This window comes from Solenopsis invicta, chromosome 5 (genome assembly GCF_016802725.1).
Source record: "Solenopsis invicta isolate M01_SB chromosome 5, UNIL_Sinv_3.0, whole genome shotgun sequence".
In the NCBI taxonomy this organism is placed as follows: domain Eukaryota; kingdom Metazoa; phylum Arthropoda; class Insecta; order Hymenoptera; family Formicidae; genus Solenopsis; species Solenopsis invicta.
In genome coordinates this window covers 7451-28525 of record NC_052668.1, presented here as the reverse complement: position 1 = coordinate 28525, position 21075 = coordinate 7451, and the positions used below count along the sequence as shown (strand labels likewise).

Sequence of the window (21075 nt, the reverse complement as noted above, 5' to 3'; positions counted from 1 at the left end):
CGTTTTTATTTTTATTTTATGATTCTCATTATCCGTATATCCCCCAAAAGTTTCGGATGTATTCTAGATATAATTCTTTATTTTATCGCGCTCAAAAACGTGATCTTGCAAGTACAACCACAATTTTTTGGCTGCAAGAAGTTAACTAAGATAAACGATTATCAAATATTGTGATTTTGCATAATGTTTGATACTTAACTAATCTAACTAATAGAGACAGAATTTATATCTGAACTTGTGAAATTTAAGAAAAAAATTTGTCTGTGACGTTTATTCAATTTTATTTATTATAAAATTTTACTATAATTGGCAATAAAATTTAAATTTTCTGGAAGATATTATTAAATGTTACTTCTATGAATTTTATATGTGACAAACAATTCTTTTCAGCAGATACAAAACATAGTAAGAAATTTAGCTATATCAGCAAAATATTTTTTTGAATGGAAAAACAACTGTTTGAACAAAATGGCTCCAACAAGTAGTTACAGAATATTAAAGTTAAGGAAAAAGTACTTTGCCGTTCAAAGGCCACCGCGCACCTCACTCGTTTGTACTTTTAATACTTGATCTTTTTTCGTATTGTATTGCTTAAAATGTAAAAAGTTATGCAAAGAAGGATACCATTTTTGGTCGAGACAAATTTTAATCCTAATAATATAAGTTATTGTCTAAATAAAAGACATTCAAAGCAGCGAATATGATAACCTATGGAACTACAGCAACACAGTTAAGCAATAATATTTTTGTTAAACCGTTTTTCTATGACTAAACATATACATGGCATATAAACAGAATTTTTCAAACATTGTATGCGACGAGCAGATCATTTTATCAGTCTTATAGAGTCAGTCTTATAAATTCTTGTAATCGCTGAATAAATAACTACGTAATGGCAATTGTTAAAAGTTTATAGGCAGGAGTCTGTTAAATACATAATTTTAATAATGTTACTTGATTTTTACTGACGATGACCGCATTTACGATTAAAACGTCTAAAGATTCAGTATATTGTTATTATCTAAAGACTGTTTATATCAGCACCTAGCTTTGCTTCTATAGCTCTTAACAATTGTTTGTTTGATTTTAAATCTAAAGAGCATTGATTCAACGTACTAATGTAATTTTTAAATAATAAATATTTTACTTAAAATGTTATTTTATACACAAAAATTTTCGCTGTTATAGCTAACCATGGTTTGCTAAGGCTATATTTACTGTCGTAACTATAAATTTATGATTACAGCAAAACGATTAGCTGTTGTTCCTAATACATTAATAAAGTAGCAAAACATGCATGTCTACCAGAATCACATCGTATAGCAACATAAAAATAGTTAACCGATATGAAAGTGATACTTATAGGTAATACACTTGGTAGCTAAACTTATGTAGTTATCTAGAATAACTTTTTGCTACTAATTGCAAGTTTTTTTACTTTTAGAGTATATTTTGGATATAACAAATAAAATATTTATAAATAATCACACATAAAACATTAGCTGTCCATATATTACGACGTAATTTAGTTACCATATGCATTTTTTAGCTACAACAGCTATTTTTTTCCGTGTAATAAAAGACATTCAAAGCAGCGAATATGATAACCTATTGAACTATAGCAACACAGGCAAGCAATAATATTTTTGTTAAACCGTTTTTCTATGACTAAGCATATACATGGTATATAAATAAAATTTTTTAAACATTATATGCGACGAGCAGTTTATTTTGTCCATCTTATAGAGTCAGTCTTATTAGTTCTTGTAACCGTTGAATAAATAACTACGTAATGGCAATCGTTAAAAGTTTATTGGCAGTAGTCTTATTACTTCTCACCAGCCCAGACGTTCTTCTTCAAGATAATGAAACAGTAAATGATCAAATAGTGCATGATGTCAACGAGAATCGATTTCGTCTACGACAGAATGTTGTGCCCATCCATTACGATATAAAACTAATACCACATATTGTGGAAAATAATTTTACTACTAATGGCGAAACGAACATCGATGTTGAAGTGCGCGAATCGACGAATGACATCGAATTGCACGTTTTAGACCTCACAATAGACGAATCGCTGACAAAGCTAATTCGCAAAGATGTAGATGTAAATTCTAAATCGGAGTATGTTCCAGAGCAGCATGTATATAACTTTGAAACACAAATTTTGATATTAAGATTTGAGGAACTATTGGATCCTGTAATGTATACGTTGCATTTGACTTTCACGGGTGTGATACGTCCGGATTATTCTTGGAAACGCGGATTGTACAGAAGATTTTATATTAACGACAAAGGACACGAGGCGTAAGTAATTATTTTAAAAATTAACTTAAATTATTAATAATAATTTATGCAAATGTAACGTTATATGCTAATATAACAAGATGACATAAATATGAAGCAAATAACTGCCAATAGAAAACATTTATTGATTTACATATATTATATGACACAAAAAGTAATTGTGGCTCAAAAAACTTTGCATCTACTTTGTATGCTAAAGTCACGAGTTCAAATTCGACCAATGAGAAACATTTAATTTTATTCTATTGCTATTTCGGAAGGCAATCGTAAACTGCAGAAAATAGTTTGCCATAAGGACCCTTTTAAATTAGGCCAGTTGGAAGTAGCCTTAAATTGCAAATCTCTTTAAATCTGTGTAAATTGTAAATAAGCGTACACCCAAAGTACGCTAACGGGTTACCACAACTCTAATAAAAGATTGAAGACTGAGTAGAAGATTGTATGACAAAGAAAAAGTAGTTTCTGCTAATTTATTAATTTTTATACTTTTAATAAATATTTATATTATAGTATTTATACTCATAAATTGAACACCATGACCGTAATGTTATCATATACTGAAGACTTAAAACTTAAAAAGTTGTATACGTGGAAACATTAAACAAAAGGATTAGAATGTTAAATAACTGATATTATTTTCAGTAATTTTAATTATTTCATCTCTACTCTGACTCATATTTAATTATTAAATTACATATTAAACGTTTATGAGATCTATCATTTTCTTGCAATAATTAAAGGAAAATAATCGATACCGTGATGTATCACATTGTTTACGAATTATATATCATAACAAAAACTAAAATAAAGTTTTGAAAACATAATACAAGTAAGACAGTGTTATGTATTAGTTCTATTACGTACATTACTATAGCAATTTTTTTAATTGATATTTTATAACAATATTTTATATTGTTTCAAATTTTACAATTACTTTGGAACTTTAATGTGCTGATGAAAATTGGCTTGTGATATAATATCTTTTAATATTTAAAAATCTATAAAAAAACATCTTGTTCGATTCAAAAAAATTAAAAAAATCATTGTTTTATAAGACTGTGATTTATAAAAATATGACGCATCATCGATAATCTGGTGAAAAAAAAAAATACGGTAATATAATTGGCAAGGAAAAGTAAAATTTAAAAATTGGTTTAGTTTAAAATATACAAAATATTGTGTTACAAAATTACATACTTTTAATTTTTCATTCTATAGAATCTTTTTGCGTTCAAAAACGTTCAATGTATCTTTAGAAATATTATTTTTCCCCTGTTTAACGTTAACCCTTTCATGTCCTTTTAACCCTTTCATGAAATTGGCATCTAATTCATGCTATGTTAGAGGTTTTCAGAGATGCTGATTATGAATTAAGATTTCAAAATTCAAAATAGCTGATTTAATCTAGCAGACCAAATATCACTCTCAAACTCAAACAAAATTAAGTACTTTTGTGCGCCATATTAAATTTAAAAGTTTAGTTACAGATTTATAATCAGTTACCCCAAAAATTTTTGGAATACAATTTATTTAAATTCCAAAAAATTTTACATTTTGGTCCGCCATATACAGGATAATGGTTGGTGATCCATAATGTTTGGAACAACTATTTACCATAAGAGATGACTTACCGACTGCACTCCATGTAATTTATATTGAATGAAATCAATAATCATCTCTCATGGTAAATAGTTGTTTCAACCATTATGGATCACCCTGTATATCGGATCTAGTGACAATGTGGCATAAGGAGTTGCGAGTTTGCTTTTCATGCCAAAAGTTCGAGTTTAAATCCATCCAAAACAGTATAACTTTAAATTGGTTTTCAATCGGTTTAGAAGTACCCTAGTAGCACAAAATATTGGTCCAATATTAGGAAATAATGTAAACTTAATATTAATTATTGCGTGTGAAATGATTTTCAATATTGGTCCAATATTGCAAAGTATGATATCGACCCTTATTTAACCAATATTAGAGTCGAATTATTGGTCCAATATTGAAAAAAATATAAATAGGATATTATAATATATTAGTTGTGCATTGAGTTTTTAACATTGATCCAATATTAGAAGGTTAATACTTTATCTTGTTTAACCAATATTGGAGTTGCAATATTAGTCGAATTTTTTTCGGACACAAGCAGTCATCCATCCAAGTCGCAACTCCGGTGAACGTTGCTTGACCTGTGTGATTACTGCGAACTAATCCCTCGCGATGACCTGTGAACACTTTGTGCTGATACGTATATATAACTGGTAGATCAGGTCAATATACATTATCGAAAAAATGGAATATGTATATAATTAAAGCACATCATTTATATAAACAAATATAAAATTACAGTTTTTTTACTAATTTCACAATTGCGGAATAGTATCTGGAATAATTTTTCTGTTATTTGTTTGAGTAAGAATGCAATTAGAAAATATATGTCATTATAATACAACAATTAAATTAAATATAAAAAATTTTTATTAAAAAAATTTTTTTCTAATAATTGGAAAATATTGTTTGCTCATTGAGATGTAGATCGAGGTTTCTTCATTTATGGACCTATTTCGTCTATTGATAACATTTACAATACAATTATTGACTAGTAACATTGGCAGCACATCGGCAGAACATTAATATTTCTTAATGATGAGGAAAATTGAGCTTGAGAGCCACGCAAGATGTCAGGTGCGAATAGATAAATAACAGCATAAATCCAATGATAAACGTTTCGACCTTTAATGTCGGTCATCCTCAGTATAAAAGTCAAAAATTAGAAATTGTGATGAGCCGCGATGTACATCCTCTATCCTCGTAACATAATAAACAACCTCAAGGAGCATGTGCCGAGACAAGAGCTTCGAAAAATCAACATGACTTGATTTGCTCTAGGCACCAAAACTCGTGTCACAGTAATATGAGGAAAGATGTTACATCTTGGAAGGAATAGATACAAAAAATTTTTTGTATCTATTCCTTCCAAGATGTAACATCTTTCCTCATATTACTGTGACACGAGTTTTGGTGCCTAGAGCAAATCAAGTCATGTTGATTTTTCGAAGCTCTTGTCTCGGCACATGCTCCTTGAGGTTGTTTATTATGTTACGAGGATAGAGGATGTACATCGCGGCTCATCACAATTTCTAATTTTTTGACTTTTATACTGAGGATGACCGACATTAAAGGTCGAAACGTTTATCATTGGATTTATGCTGTTATTTATCTATTCGCACCTGACATCTTGCGTGGCTCTCAAGCTCAATTTTCCTCATCATTAATTTATTTAAGTGAGCCTTAATCTTTGACTAATTGTATTAATATTTCTTTTACAGCCAATATTTGCTTTAGATTGGGAAATCTTGACCAATAATGCACTTCCAATATAGATGCAATATCGTACAACTATTGACTTGTAACAAAGGCAGCACATTACCGTTAAAAAACATTATTCGCTTTTGATTGGCAAATCTTGGCCAATGCACTTCCAATGTAAATGCAATATTGTATAACAATTGGCAAACAATATTACAAGTACATGTGCAATTAATTCTATGACCAATATTGGCTTTTCAATGGGAAATATTGGCCAATGTACTTGTTACGTCCAGAATTCTCAAAATAGGTCTCTCGGATCGATTGGCAGATAAAAACTTATGGAAATAATTTGAGTGAGATAGGAAGAACGAAACAGGCCTAATCTCGCGCACACATGTTTCCGGGCGACGAGTCGAATGCGTCAGGTGAGTTAGAATGTAGGTCAGGTGTCGAGAATGACGGCCTATGACTCTCATTCAAACTCTTGCATTCGTGTAGTCCTTATTTTGCGTAAGCGAATTAAATCGCTTTTACGCGGGATCGGACCAAGTGTAATTTTATCGGAGCGGGAATTAGAGGTGATTGAAATAAACGAAAATGGTTAAAATTAAAGATTACAATTTATTTTAACATAATAAAAGAAATAAACGATTACAATGATAGGTGGTAACTATTAAAATAATAATAATTAATTTACGAATAACATTTTTGTTAGCGGAGAACATGTATGATAAAAGAAAGAAAAATCTTATGATTGATTTAAGAAATCTTAACAGAAAATGCAATTATAACTTAAATTCTAATTGGTTACATTTGTGCTTAACGAGATATAAATGTGCGTGTGTGGGTGTGTATTGTGATCAGGGGATTTTTAGCTATCCAGATAGTTTTTGGAGCGAGTCGAAGATTTCTTCCACCTCATTGGCTACTCTTCGATTTGCTTCGATATTTTCGTTTACGATATTCTCTATTTCTTCGGGAGTAAATAATGAGTAGAAATGCGAGTTTTCTTGGGGAAACTCTAACGCGGGGGAGTATGGATCTTCCATGGGTCTTCGAACAGGTGAATCAAGGTTACGATGAAAAAAATCGGGGGAAGGTGTAGGAGGAAAATATGTAGGAGATAAGGTTGAATCCCGAGGAGATACTAAGGGTTCTGCAAAGGGATCAAAAATAGAAGAAGGTGACCCTGGTGATTGTTTAAAATCTGTTTCTACATGAGATCCAGGGGTGTAAGAGGGGGAGGGATGACGACAGGGGGAAAGAGAGAATGATTCGGCGGACGGATTTGAGATGAATCAGTCGGTTCGTCGAAAGTTCTTAAATTAATTAAAGCGTTAGGCAAAACAGAATTTTTTCCTCGCAGATTGTGTAATTTTCCGTAGAGCGATAACGATGCGCCAAGCTTTCGGAGCTTCCTATTTCGACGATTCCAACAGTTCTTAATGCCTTTTCGAGATTTATGTTCAGGGACTCGCTTACGCACTAGAATGAATTTGAGAATTAAGGCTACGTTCTCTCTTTCTAATAAAGGAAAATAAAATCTAGATTGTAACTTCTTGAAAGAAAAAAAAGAGGAAATAAAGGGAAAAAGTTTGAATTAATAAAAGGAAAGGAATTCTTCGTTTCCGATGGAAGCAAAGAAAGCTGCGAATTCAATCAAACGAGAGTTCGATTGTATCCTACAGAAAATAAAAAGAGAGTTGCGGACCCAATCGAGAGAGAGAGTTCGATTGTATCCTGCGGAAAGTGAAGAGAGTAATAGAGGGAGGAAAGGAAGGGTGGTGAAATAATACGGGGTATATAAGTGTTTTGAAAAATATAATAAATATCTTACTAGAGAGAGAAGGTAGTCTTATGAAGAGTAAAAAAAATAATGGATGGCTAAGACTTACTGTTGGGTGAAATTTATGAAGATGCAAACGATTTGGTGTTTGGCGGAGCGGATTCAGCTTACAACGGCGGACGGCTGGTCGACGGTTGGCACTCAGAGTGTTCGGAAGTTGCAAAAGAACTTGTTGACTAATTCTCACAATGCCGCGTCAAATTTAAGTATGATAAATACGAATCCGAACGTTACAAACTCGGACATATAATGTCACGGAATGTGCGACGGATCGAACTGGAGTGAATCGTGAACAATGAATGACGAAAAATGAGCGATTGAGCAGAATGAAAAAAAAGTGCGGTAAGTGCACGCGACCTCCGGAGCTCCTTCCTTTTATACCTGATTCTGCCTATGATTCCTATGGGATTATAATCCGCAGGTGTACTGTCTCTTATTATTGCCCACGCGCTACCTATTAATTGCGCGACAAGTGTTTCGTGTCGATGGAGTCAATCATCCGCGTTTCAACGCTTGCTTCCGCCAAAATCGGCACGTGTCAAGGGTAGATCAGCCGTATTGACTCGACCGGACAATTTTAGCGTATCTGCGCGGTTAGATAGACCATCTTTTCGCAATTTTCGGTTGCTTGGCTGCCTCGATTTCGAAAGAAAAGAATTGTTACTCCGCAGGACGTAACATACTTCTAACATAACCAATGTTTCGCCAATGTTAACCAATGTAAAGTCAATGTACTATAAATAGCCCTTACATTGGCTTTCAAAATAAAGCTAGAAAAATTACGCTATCTTAATTTTTGTAAAAAATGTGTACATTTTTCACTTTTACACTATTTTACGAATTGTTAATACAGTAAATGCAAATCAAGAAGAAGGGCGGAGGAGAAGAAAATCCTAAGGGTGTTGACTTTTGTGAAAAGTCTTATCTTTTATTTTGTAAAAAAAGTTTAGAAACACAGTCTTTTAGAGTGACAACCGATTTATTAATGAAATACTATGTTTCGATATAAAAATTTTGATTAAAAAGCCATATTAACAAAATTATGTTTTTGTATAACTTTGCATAACTTAGAATATATACAAATAAATATATAGTAAAATAACAAAAAAAAAAAAACATTTGCGTGTACATGCATTTGTGTGATAATACGCTCAAGTTTAAAAATGATTAAGTGCTAAAACGTATACCTTAGAAAGTTTAGAAGTACTCAAAAATCTAAACGCTTTATAATAATTGTCAGCTTTGCGCATTGACATATTAGCACCACTAAATGTTTAATCACAAAATGAATAATTCTATAAACAATTATTAAAATTCGTAGTATAATAACAGAGATAATGGGGGTAAAGGTATTGTTCGCAGTACATATAATATACCTTCTTCTCCTCTCCCTAGTAGCAATTTACTGCATGAATGCTCCAAGACTCTTGCATACTATGATCTGCTTTCTCATTCAGCTCAAATTCTCCGAAAAATTTTGTAAGACAGATTCTTGCAAAAGAAACTTGCATATATCTGATGCAAGAAGTGCAGCATTCTGTTTACAGACTCTAATTAGCGGGAAGATCGGCTTCAATTAAATTGGATTTCTGCAGCAAGTATCTGTAAACAAAATTCATATATATGTCATTGCACAAATCTTTCTGACAGACTATCAGCAGGACTATAGTGAAAATAATCTTTTGCACATCTGACTCAATTTTGCTGCGTTTAAGTGCACGCAGGTTCTGCCGGATTCTGCTCTGCAACTTGTTACTAGGACTGTTAATAAAGTTTAATATCTGAGAAAAAAAAGCATGTCACTTTAGAAAACCTATGTTAATATTAAAAATTTTTCTTTATATCATATAGTATGTCAACACAGAAATATCTCATGTTTAAAATGTAAAGAAGCAAATAATACATTTATAGATGGTTAGCAGTAACACATTTACAACCAACTGATGCGCGACAAGTATTTCCATGTTGGGATGAACCTGCCATAAAAGCGACATTCAAGCTTTCTATCAAGCACTATCCCAATTATACAGCATTATCGAATATGCCATTCGTACGATCAGAAATTGACGAAGCCGATGGAAAATTATGGACATATTTTGAAACAACTCTTGTTATGTCTACCAATTTAGTGGCATTCATGATTGCTGATTACGATTATGTTTCAAATTTAGACGGTAATATCAAAATATGGGGTCCAAAACATCTTCTTTCTCATGCCGCATATACTCTCGATATTGCCGAAAAGGTAATGCAGGAACTTGAAAAATTCACCAATAGTACTGTTCGCGTGCCGAAAATGGATCATGTTGCTATTTCACGTTACACCGCTGCGGCCACTGAAAATTGGGGTATGATTGTCTATGAGTGAGTATAAATCTTTCATCAAAGGAAAATTTTTAAGAAGAGATTTTTGTTTTAAAAATTAAGTATTTTTCAATTTTTTTAAATACTTTATTTTTAACGGAAACACTACTGTGTAACAGGTAGGCTTTTTGAATTGTACGCATGTCTTCAAATCTGTATACATATATCATCACAATCATCTTCTTCCCTCTATATATAAGTATATATAAAATTCTGTAAAAAACAAAGTGACATTCGTCAGTACAAAGCCGTTGTTATTTAAAACACTTCTTTTGTTACTTCACCACGTGCCTGACAACAGTGACAACCTTAAACGTTAACAATTGAACTTTTATTGCAGAATCACGTAGATCACGCTGATTTGTAAATTTTTATAATATAAATTTCTGATTAACTACTGCAAAAAACGCAAAATGGTTCAGGATTTGATAATTATTCACTTTAAACTCAAAACTTGAAACTCTCTCTAATATTGAAATTTTCGGTAATTGATTAGTATACAAGACCAGCTCTGATTACTTTGATCTTGACGTATGTTCTCAAGATCATTATCTTAAGTGAAACTTATAGCATATGAAAGGTATAACAGAACATAGGCATAACATAAAACCAATAAGCGTCTAACATAAAATCGTTATATTAACTTTAACACAAGATCCTATTTGGTATATTTGTCCTATGTTGTGCTTATGTAATGTTATGCATTTTCTGTGCTATCAGCTTAATCTTTAAAAGCTTTTAGTTGGCGTAATTTGTTAAAAAGTTGTTATTAAAATAAGTTTAACAATATATTATTCATATAAACATTATAATTTTATTTATTTTCACTATTTGTTTTAACAACATCATCATCATTATTAATAGGGTAGAACATAGCTATTATTTTAAAAACTTTATCTATATAACCATGAAATTGTCGTTTAAATACAAATTCAGCCAAGTAATGATCATAGTGATATCGTTTGATTCCATAGCAAAATTTCACATTGAAGAGGAAAGGAGTGAAGTGAGCTTTGCTTTGAGCGGAAAGTAAATGCTTAGTCTCCTATTAGGACTTTACCTATGGCCGCTTCAATAAGATTATTTCACGTTTGTGTTCACACTACATTCTCATATTTGAGTGTGTAGTATGAACATAGACATGGAAAAACCTTACTGAGGCGGCCATATTGGACACGAGTTAAAATCCCAATACTAATGGCGTTTTTAACTGCAGTGGGTTTTAACCCAGGTTTGTCGCCATTTGCCGGAATCGTCCAATTAGAACGGACGATGAAAGAGAGAAACGTCCGGACGAGAATCATACACAATTGGCATAATTTTTCTCGTCAGTGCAAGATTTGTTAAATAGTAAAAAAGAATACAAAAAAATCGAAAATTTCAATATTCTAGACCAGAGAAAATATTTCTTCAATTAAAAAGAAATTGTATTAAAATGTCTACATAATTAGAATAGAAAGATAATTACTAATTCTGTATTATAAATAATAATATACATGTCACACAATATTTCCTTACAATTATTTTACTATTACATAATATAACAAATACATCATTATTTTTCTTTCAATATACTTCTATTTGTATATAAAAAATTTTCAGACAAGATTTACTTCTTGGAGACAATAGTTTAAATAGTAACATACAACATATTATGATAATCACTCACGAATTAGCGCACCAATGGTTCGGAAATTTAGTCAGTTCAGTTTGGTGGAAATATTTGTGGTTGAGCGAAGGCATCTCGACATATCTAAGTCATTATATTACTGATAAGGTACCAACAGATTATGCAATCAAAATATGTCATACACTTTTCGTTTTTAATATGAATTTATTATTCTCAGTTTTTGAAAGAAAAGCGATTGATGGATTATACTGTAGTGACCCAGGAACAACAAATGCTGAATAGTGATTCAAGAGAATCCGAGCCAATTCATGTAAATATTACTGGTCATCCAGATGTTTCTAAAGCATTTTCTTCCATCACGTATGAAAAATGTAAGAAATTTGTGTATAACTCATCACACATGAATAATTATTATTTATGGAATGTGACAACTTAAGTACCGAAATAATTATATAAAATTGCAGTAACATTTTATCATACAGGGAAACTCAATGTATAAGTTGTGTGCAATGCAATGCATAATGAGACCCTACTTTAAAACGGAATCAATGTAATCACTAAAAAATAGTAAATAATCACTGATCATCATAATTATAATTCTAACACTATAAATCAAAAAGATTTTAGTAAAAATCGTTAGATACAGCATTTCTTAATGAACAATAATGCGGCGTTTGCATTAAAATCGATATACTGTCTACTGGACTTTGTGCCAAAACTCTGTAATTAGTCCACACTGAGTGTGCACTAGTTCGAAATATATTAGAAATATCAAAGAAATATAAAATAGAGATATAAAGTGTGAATGTTAACATATATACTGAAGAACAGTGATATTCATTAATTCTTGCAATCAATGAAGTTTCTTTAATGTCTTCATGAGTGATAATTTTATAAGTGTACTTTAAGAGAGTACGTACTTATTAACCAGGGTTGGCAAAGTTACTCCATAAAAGTAATTCATTATCGTTACCGTTCTTCTCTCTATAAAGTAACTCGTTACCGTTACTCGTTATTGATTTTAAAAAGTAATACGTTATCGCTACTGTTACTTAAAAATTAACGAATTTTTACTATTTTTGTTACTTTTATATATTAATAAAATGTACACAAATTTCTGAGATAAATATAAATAGATTTTTTATCTTTTAAAGAAACAAGGTTTAAAATATATGTATACAATTATACTAAACATACGTATAATTTTAAGTCAACTTCTCTTTATTCTATGTACTAACGTCACACATATTTTTATCCAATCTAATCACAGATGGTTTAATTTTGATTGCAATTTTGCATCGAACTTCAACAAAAAGATCTGTTAATTATTTTTAAAAGATGTTGCTGTTCTATAGAATCATCATTAAGATGACCTCTTTCTTAATAATACTGTAACGATGTTATAAGTAACGCGTTACTTGCCAACCCTGCTATTAACATTATTATATATAAAACGTATTATATCAACTTAATTTTTCTATGTATATATGTTTATAATGTAAGTATTTGTGAATAAACAATGACGTGTTAAGATGGTGATGTATACTAACACATTTTCATTTAAGAAAGTGGCTACATCATAGTTAAAAACGAATCTCAGTGTTCAATAATAATTTTTTAAGTGAATTTATATAGCTGTGTTCAAAATACAGCAAATATACTGTGCGTAGTTTAAATGAACCCATAAATATATATCATCAATTCTAGAAATTATTATTAAATATTACGATCCGTTTGCAATGTAGCTTTTTTTTAACTTAATTGTGTAATTATTTGTGTTCGCTTTAAGTGTTTAAACATTTTAAATAAAGTTATAACAATTGTAATAAAAAAGTTTTATGTTAAAAATGCAAATCTGTATAAATCTTATTTTACTTTATGTACTTGTCTGCTTTTTAAAAAATAATTTTATATTATGCTTCTCATTTATTAGCGGCTTTTCTCCTGCGAATGGCATCGCATTTCTTGACAGAGGATGTGTTTCGGAACGGTTTAATAAAATACCTTCAAGCCCAGTCAGTATACAATAAATTTTTAAGACATTTATTACTTTATTATAATTTTTATATGCAAAATAACCAATAATTTTACGCATATTATTGATTTTTAGCGAATATAGTAGTGCTACACCAAATGATTTATGGAAGACATTACAAGACGCTCTCGATGAGTCAAATGTACCTCATGATGATTTTAAAGTAAAAGAGGTAATGAACACTTGGTTCGAGCAGGCATGGTATCCTCTCGTTACTGTTCATCGAGATTATACTACAGGCGAAATCAGGTTGACGCAAGAAATATTTACATATCCTGAAAACAATTCTAACTACAAAGGAAACAAGGAGGAAACATGGTGGATACCTATAAATTTTGCAACGCAAAGTAGCTTGAACTTCTCGTCTACGTTAGCCACTCATTGGCTGAAACCGCATGACGAGGATACAATAATCGAAGGAGTGAACACTAATGACTGGATTATTGTAAATAAGCATTTAACAGGTAAAAACATTTTAATACGTACATTTTTTTAAATTAAAATATAAAACCGTGCTCTTAGTATTTGAAATCAATATGTGGTAAATCAGGTTAATAAGCAAGCTGGGAGAAAATGTTATTTATAAACAATGGTTTAATAGACAGAACATAACATGAAATGTTTCGACTGTACACTGTGATTATCCTCAGTGATAAACAATATTTAAAAAACATTTAATTTCAAACTCTACAAAAAAAATTAAATAAGTAAAGAAAAGTTAGGGATTCTATATACAAAATCTTAAATAATAAAGGTATTTTTTTGACAGTAACAGTCGGCACCAGATGTTATTGTGCAAATATTTATTAATTGGAACTGAAAAAGGGCGTTCATATAACGCAAATTACATTATTCAAACCAAAAGTTTTGACTCAATTTAAGTCTTCTTCATACAATCTCCTTGTATTAAGAACGATGATCATAGGATTCCGATTAGACAGTGCATAGAGTGTGAGATGTATGCTTTTAATATTATCACGACGTGTTTGTCAAGTTATGTACAGATTAAAAACGTCAAATTTGATCTCTTACAATCTGTTACTTTTAAAAGTGAAAATAGTAATTATGATAATCGTATATATATGTAATATGCTGAATCTAATTACACACACACACACACACACAATTTTTACAAATTAGTTTAATATAGGCAGAATTAATATAATATTTATCAAAAACAAAACATATACTTAAAAAGTCAAGAACATCGAGCAATGGTAAAAAAAAAATTTTAAATTAACGCTCACAATATTCCGAATTACTATTTTTTCAATTAAAATTATACTTATACAATTAGCGTCAATGAGTGAATAAAGATGCCGTGAATCCAAAATGGATTAATATTTTCATAACAATGTGAAAAACCAATTGAAATGTCTCCGTCAGAATAAAGAATTATTTATTAAGTTGTAATGTATATTTAGACAGAAATTAGAAATTAGGACTAAAAGAATAAAAAAAGAAAAAGAAAACATTAATTTCATAATAAATGTCATATTAATAAGAATTTAAAAATGTGAAAAACATGGTCATTACTTTATAAAAAAAAAAAAATCAAAATAATTAATTTAAACAATAATAAGTTATATCGGACTGACAAAATGAAAACACAAGAATAGAAGGCCTTTGTCACAGCAGTTCTTAATGCCAAATAATAATTTTAGGCTTTCTAATCTTATGTACTCAATTTAAATCAGAAGAGAATAAAATTAAAGTAATCAATTGTCACATTAATAAAAGAGAATTAAAATTGAATAAGTATGATCATAGATTTAAGAAAGAAAAAATAAAATAAAATTAATTAATACCGTGATAGCTTTTGTTAAACTCAAAGTCGGAAAGAAGAAAAGAAACAAAGTTTAAAGTTAAAATTGTCTGAAATCAAAAGAAAAACAATAACGACGAACGCATAAGGGAGGAAGGAATGTTATGGAGAGGAACGAACAAGGATTTAGGAAGGAAAAATGAGGTTGATGGATTATTATTCTTTGTGTAAAAAAGATGTTTAAATCTGTTGTTAATAGTATAGAAAATGCAAATAATCGGATCATCAGATTAATCGAATTCCTCAATTGTATGTTAATCAATAAAATTTATTAATCCATCTTGATTTCACGGCTTGATCATTCTTACTCATTCATTGGTGCTAAGTACAATTTTAATTAAAAAAATAGTAATTCCTGAAGGTGGCAAGCATTAATTTTATTTTTATTTTTTGTATTGCATTTAAAATTGATTGCTTTTGAAATAGTGTTTGTCACTGAGGATAACCACAGTACACGGTTGAAACGTTTAACGTTATGTTCTGTCAATTTAACCAATGCATGCAAATAAAATTTTGATCCAGCTTGCTTAGTAGCCCTACTTTTTATATATTATGTATATTTTTATTTTAAACTACTGCGATTTTCATTACTATTACGTTTATTGCTATTACGTTTCTAAAAATTTAATAGTGATTAATAGAGGCACAATATAAGTGAGTATAAAAATATTAAGTAGATTATTTAATTAATCAATCTTTTATATGTGTTTATTTTTGATAAAAGGATTTTATCGTGTAAATTACGATGCAACCAATTGGCAAAGAATCGCTGCTTTTCTTAATACTGATAATTATCACAACATCCCAGTTCTGAATCGTGCACAAATTATCGACGACGCTTACTACATGATGGAGACTGAACGACTTGATTCTACTACTTTCGTTGAAATTTTGAATTATTTGTCACACGAAACTGATCCTGCGCCATGGTTCAGTGCCATTAAAAACATGTTTCAAAATGATCTCTGCTGGGTAGTACCTGAAGGAGAAGCAATCCTTAAGGTAAAATATGTATATCACAGTCTATGATGATATCGTCACAAAACTAAATTAAATTAATTTGAATTAATAAATTTAATTTAAATTAATTATTAAGTGGTTGTCAGGAAAATAATAAGTTATATAAAAACTTATCTATAATTTGCTAGAATTAGCTTAATTATTATAAAATATTTTTTTAGCCATATTTATCGAATTTGATGCATAAACTATTTGAACATATCGGTTTTGAAGAGAATCCTGAGGATGACGTTTTAACTACAGAAATTAGAACGTACCTTTTTGAACGTGTTTGTATATATGGATTTGCGGATTGTCAAGCAATAATTACTTCTAAATTACTTGCATATATGGAAGATCCAATCTCAAATAAGTAAGTTTGTTAAAAGATACATATACATTTGAAAAGATTTGTTTTCATTTTAAATTTTAGCACATGTACAATGACAAAGACAATTTTTTAGTACCATTTTTAATATAAAAATTTACTAGCAAATTAAGACTAGTAAATTTTAAATTATCACTTTTACTTAATTCATTAAACTTTTGTATAATTGTAAGTTGCACACAACTCTGGTCTTATTTACTGGATTTAACATGTATTTTGCGTTGTTCAATATAGTCAATACTGTTTAATTACAGTATATTAATAGCGTGCAACTTTGAGTAGTTATTTTATAAAAGATATTATAAATTATGATAATTTGTTAGGCAAAAATTGAAAGTATTGTTACGTCCGATATTGACAGTCTGACATGGCTTGTCAAATATTGATATTGGATTGATGATTGGCCGTCGACTGCTGTTGACTATCAGTTGTTGTCTTGCCGTTTCCAAAGTCGTTATTTTATAAAGCCTCTTTATTTCTCGTGCGCGAGTGCTATTGTGATTTCGCGAGTGCGTGAGAACGATCATACGCTCACGGACGTAACAGTATATAATTAAATATTTCTAATCTATAGCATATTAGCATTATATTTTACTAGAAAACGAAGTTTGCCAAAATAATGAAGTAGTACAATGAAGTAAAATAAAAGTATTTCTTAAAACATGTATTTTTTATAAAATTCTTTAAATTACGTTTATTTTTCTTTCTTATTAGTCTACCATACCATCACAAACAGGTATTTTGCATTGGTCTCAGGAAAGCAAATGAATCTTTTTGGGATCAATTGTTACAAACACAACAGAGAACATCAAATTTTCATAAACAATTTCTTGGTTGTTCAGAAAATCTGCACATTCTTGAAAGACATTTAAATTCTCTTTCTAACAATACAAGAGAATATCGTGTTTTTACTCGAAACATGTTTCAATCTTTTCAAAATACTGATGTAGTGCTTGAACTTATTACTAATAATTACAAGAAGTAAGTAAAATCACGTTATATATACTGTAAAATTATATGCATTGTTTATGTTAGGAAACAAATATATAATATAGTTATACAAGGTGTTATAAAAAGTGGATATATTTTTTCAAAAGCAGGTTCTATATATTCGTCAAAACAAGAAAGCAAATCTAGATTCTACAATAAATATCTGAGATATGAGGTAGTTTATCACTATAAGAGATACTTTAAGCATAATTTAAATAAAAAAATCATATCTGCATTTTCCCTTGTAAAATAATAGGCTTTTATTACGTTGTTCAGTGTTTAAAATCTATAGACTAATAAAATTGTATTGTTCCTAAAACTTATAAGACGTAGTGACACCTGGATTCTTAATACTATTAAGAAGTGATTAGTGTACAGTTATTGTAATTAACAATTAAAAACAATGTAATAGTTAAAAATTCTTATCAGTTTTTCGGAGAAGAGGGTTTCTATGTGTTAAACGTTTCTAAACATCAAAAAATTACTAAATTATTATTTTAATATTGTTAGATATTTCGGAATTATGTAATAAGTATTAATTACTGTTCAAGTCTGACGAATGTGTAATGTGCTGTTTGCATAAGTCGGAAATTGTAAAAATTATTATTCCACATTAAGGTTCGCTGATACATGCTATCTCATATTTAGATTTGCCTTTTTTGTGACAGTATAATACCTATAGCAAAACAAACTGTTTAAGGGGATGTTATCTTTACAAACCGAATTGATCTGTAAAATAATAACGTTTAGTTGTTAAAACAGACCTACTCCAATCATCTCTTTAATGTATGTAAATATATAAATAATTTCTTAATAATTAATTACGATAATATTGACATTTATCTTCTAAAATATATGTTTATCATCCCTGACAACGTACATATGATTAAAATACATATTAAGGACAACAATTTTTACAATCTGTTTTAAACATGTATTGTTTGGAATAACCCTTTAGACTTTAGAACAATGAAAGCAATTTTTAATATATTTTGCAGGTTTAAGGACGATTCAGATATTGTTGGAAAGCTCATTGACAATAGTTTTACGGAAGAAGAATTTAACAAGGTTAGATCATTATTTAATATTTTGTTTTTTAATTATCTTTTAACTGTAATTATAAAATATTATGTTACAGATAAAAGCATTTGCTGAACAACATAATAAATATTACGAAAGATATTTAACAACAAGGAAAATAGAGTTGGAAGAACTAAGAAATTATTTGCCAAAATTCCTAGATGCTTTGAAAAATAAACAAAATATCTTAAAATAAATAATCCAACAACTTAAGCAACGATACATCATAATAGGATTTGATCTACGTATAATAAAATAAAAAAATATACAAATTGTGAATATATAAGAAAAAATAAAGTTATTCCAATATATATTATTATCGTATATATTGTATATTAATATTATTAAACCATGTTCCATAATTCACAATTTATATAATATTAGTTTTAGATTTTAAAAAATTTTAAATGCTTGAATTTCTAAAATGCATTTTTATTTTTGTTATATATAATATATATAATTCTAATTATAAAATAAAATTATCCAAATGTCTCTCAAAACTCTCGGATGTATTCCAGATATGATTCTTTATGCTACAAGAAACAACTGTTTCAACTAAACTGCATCCAACAAGTATGTTACAGAATATTAAAATTAACGAAAAGGTATTTTGTCGTTCCCAGGCAGCTCGCACCTCACTCGTTTGTACTTTTAATCATTGATCTTTTTCAATACATAATCTCTCGACGTTTGCGCTTATGATCTCGTTTACCCTTGTACCTCACGACGCGATGACAACGTCCAAACTAACTATAAATCTTCGGAAAGAACCTGAATTTTCGATTCTCTATCCGTATTATATATTTCATAAGTGAATATCGCTCTAAGTCAATTTCCACTTAAGGATTTAAAATAACGTCAATATCGTGTGTATTCTAAGTCATTTTCTATTTAAGAAGTTAAAATAATTTTGTTAACACTTATCGTGTAAATACAAACTCATTTTTTATTTAAGAACTTAGAATAATTTCAATAAAACTGATCATGCAGGTTCTAAGACATATATTCTTATAAGAATTTATAATAATTCAGACTTGACACAAAGCTAATTTTCTAACAAGGAACATAACCGAGTGTCTCGCACCGATTTTAATGATGGATATGTTAAGATATAGATAAAAAGTGACACATATTTCTTTATACGTCACTCGTTAAGGGGGTGAAAGAGCCCTTTGAAGAAAATCGGTATTTTTCTCTCGAAAGAAATTGGTTGTCGCAATTATAAGAAATAAAAAAAATGTTTTATATAAAAGTTGAATGGTTCGAAGAATACATAATAACAAATATAAAAAAATTATTTTTTATTTTTTTTTTCAAAAAAAATAGAATTTTCAGAATTCAATCACAGCCCTGTAGTAAAGGAGTTAATTATGAACTGATAAAAAAAAACAAATTATTAGATATGTTTTTATGTATCTACTAAACAACAAAGTTAATAAAATTAAAAAATTTAAAATTAGACTGATTCACTTTATATAAATTTTGTTTGACATCATATTAGTATATACTATGCAGCTATCGCATCCGATACTATTTTTCCTTCTTTAAGATATTAAACAAAATGTAAGAAAATCTCTGAAATATCTATCAATATTGTAATTGAAGATTTTACAGTATTATTGTCTGTTCTTACGAAGAAATGGTTTACTTTATGCTGTACAGCAATTGTATGTTTCAAATCGCATTACAAACAAAATATGAAAAAGAAAATTAAGAACAAAACACTTTTAAGTATTCAACTATACAATTTATAGAGAAGATCGTGCAAACTTTACATTCATTTTTCAAGAAAGATTTGTTTTTGGCAGACTTTATGTAAATTAAGCTATAAATATATAAATTGTGAATTGTAATTTTTTTAATTATCTACGTAGATTACGTTTTTATCAATATTAATACAATATGTTTAATTTCCGATAAATATGAGAGTACCAGTTTAGGCCACTATATTAGCGGTTTTTCTTTATTAATTAATAATTTAACATATTTTTAAAGCAGAAATATTTTGTTTATTTAAAAATTCACATAACTATGTGCTCCTATATCATGATAGAAATACACAAAAATTATCTTCCCTCTTCCATTTTTTCTTCATAAAGATTTCCTGCATGGATTCTCAATATTTTATGCGTACCAATATCTACACTATCTAAATAAGATGATGTGTTACATATTAATCTTTTATTATATTTATTACGGAATCAGGCAATACAACAAGTGGCAGGAACTGATGAGTAGATTGAAAGAACTCGGTCAGAGGATCAGGAAAGAAATATCCATAAATGTCTGGTTTATAAAA

General features: G+C 29.4%; 1 protein-coding gene across 1 annotated transcript; it reads left to right on the top strand.

Moving 5' to 3' along the window:
* The first annotated feature begins 1727 nt into the window (after positions 1-1727).
* Positions 1728-19050, top strand: LOC105206898 (aminopeptidase N-like). The gene is given in 11 exon segments (XM_039448966.1): positions 1728-2310; positions 9377-9829; positions 11432-11606; positions 11677-11830; positions 13393-13474; positions 13570-13958; positions 16044-16321; positions 16501-16691; positions 17421-17687; positions 18695-18764; positions 18835-19050. Coding segments are annotated over 11 exon segments (2778 nt in total). The 5' UTR covers positions 1728-1792; the 3' UTR covers positions 19036-19050.
* Positions 19051-21075: the final 2025 nt, after the last annotated feature.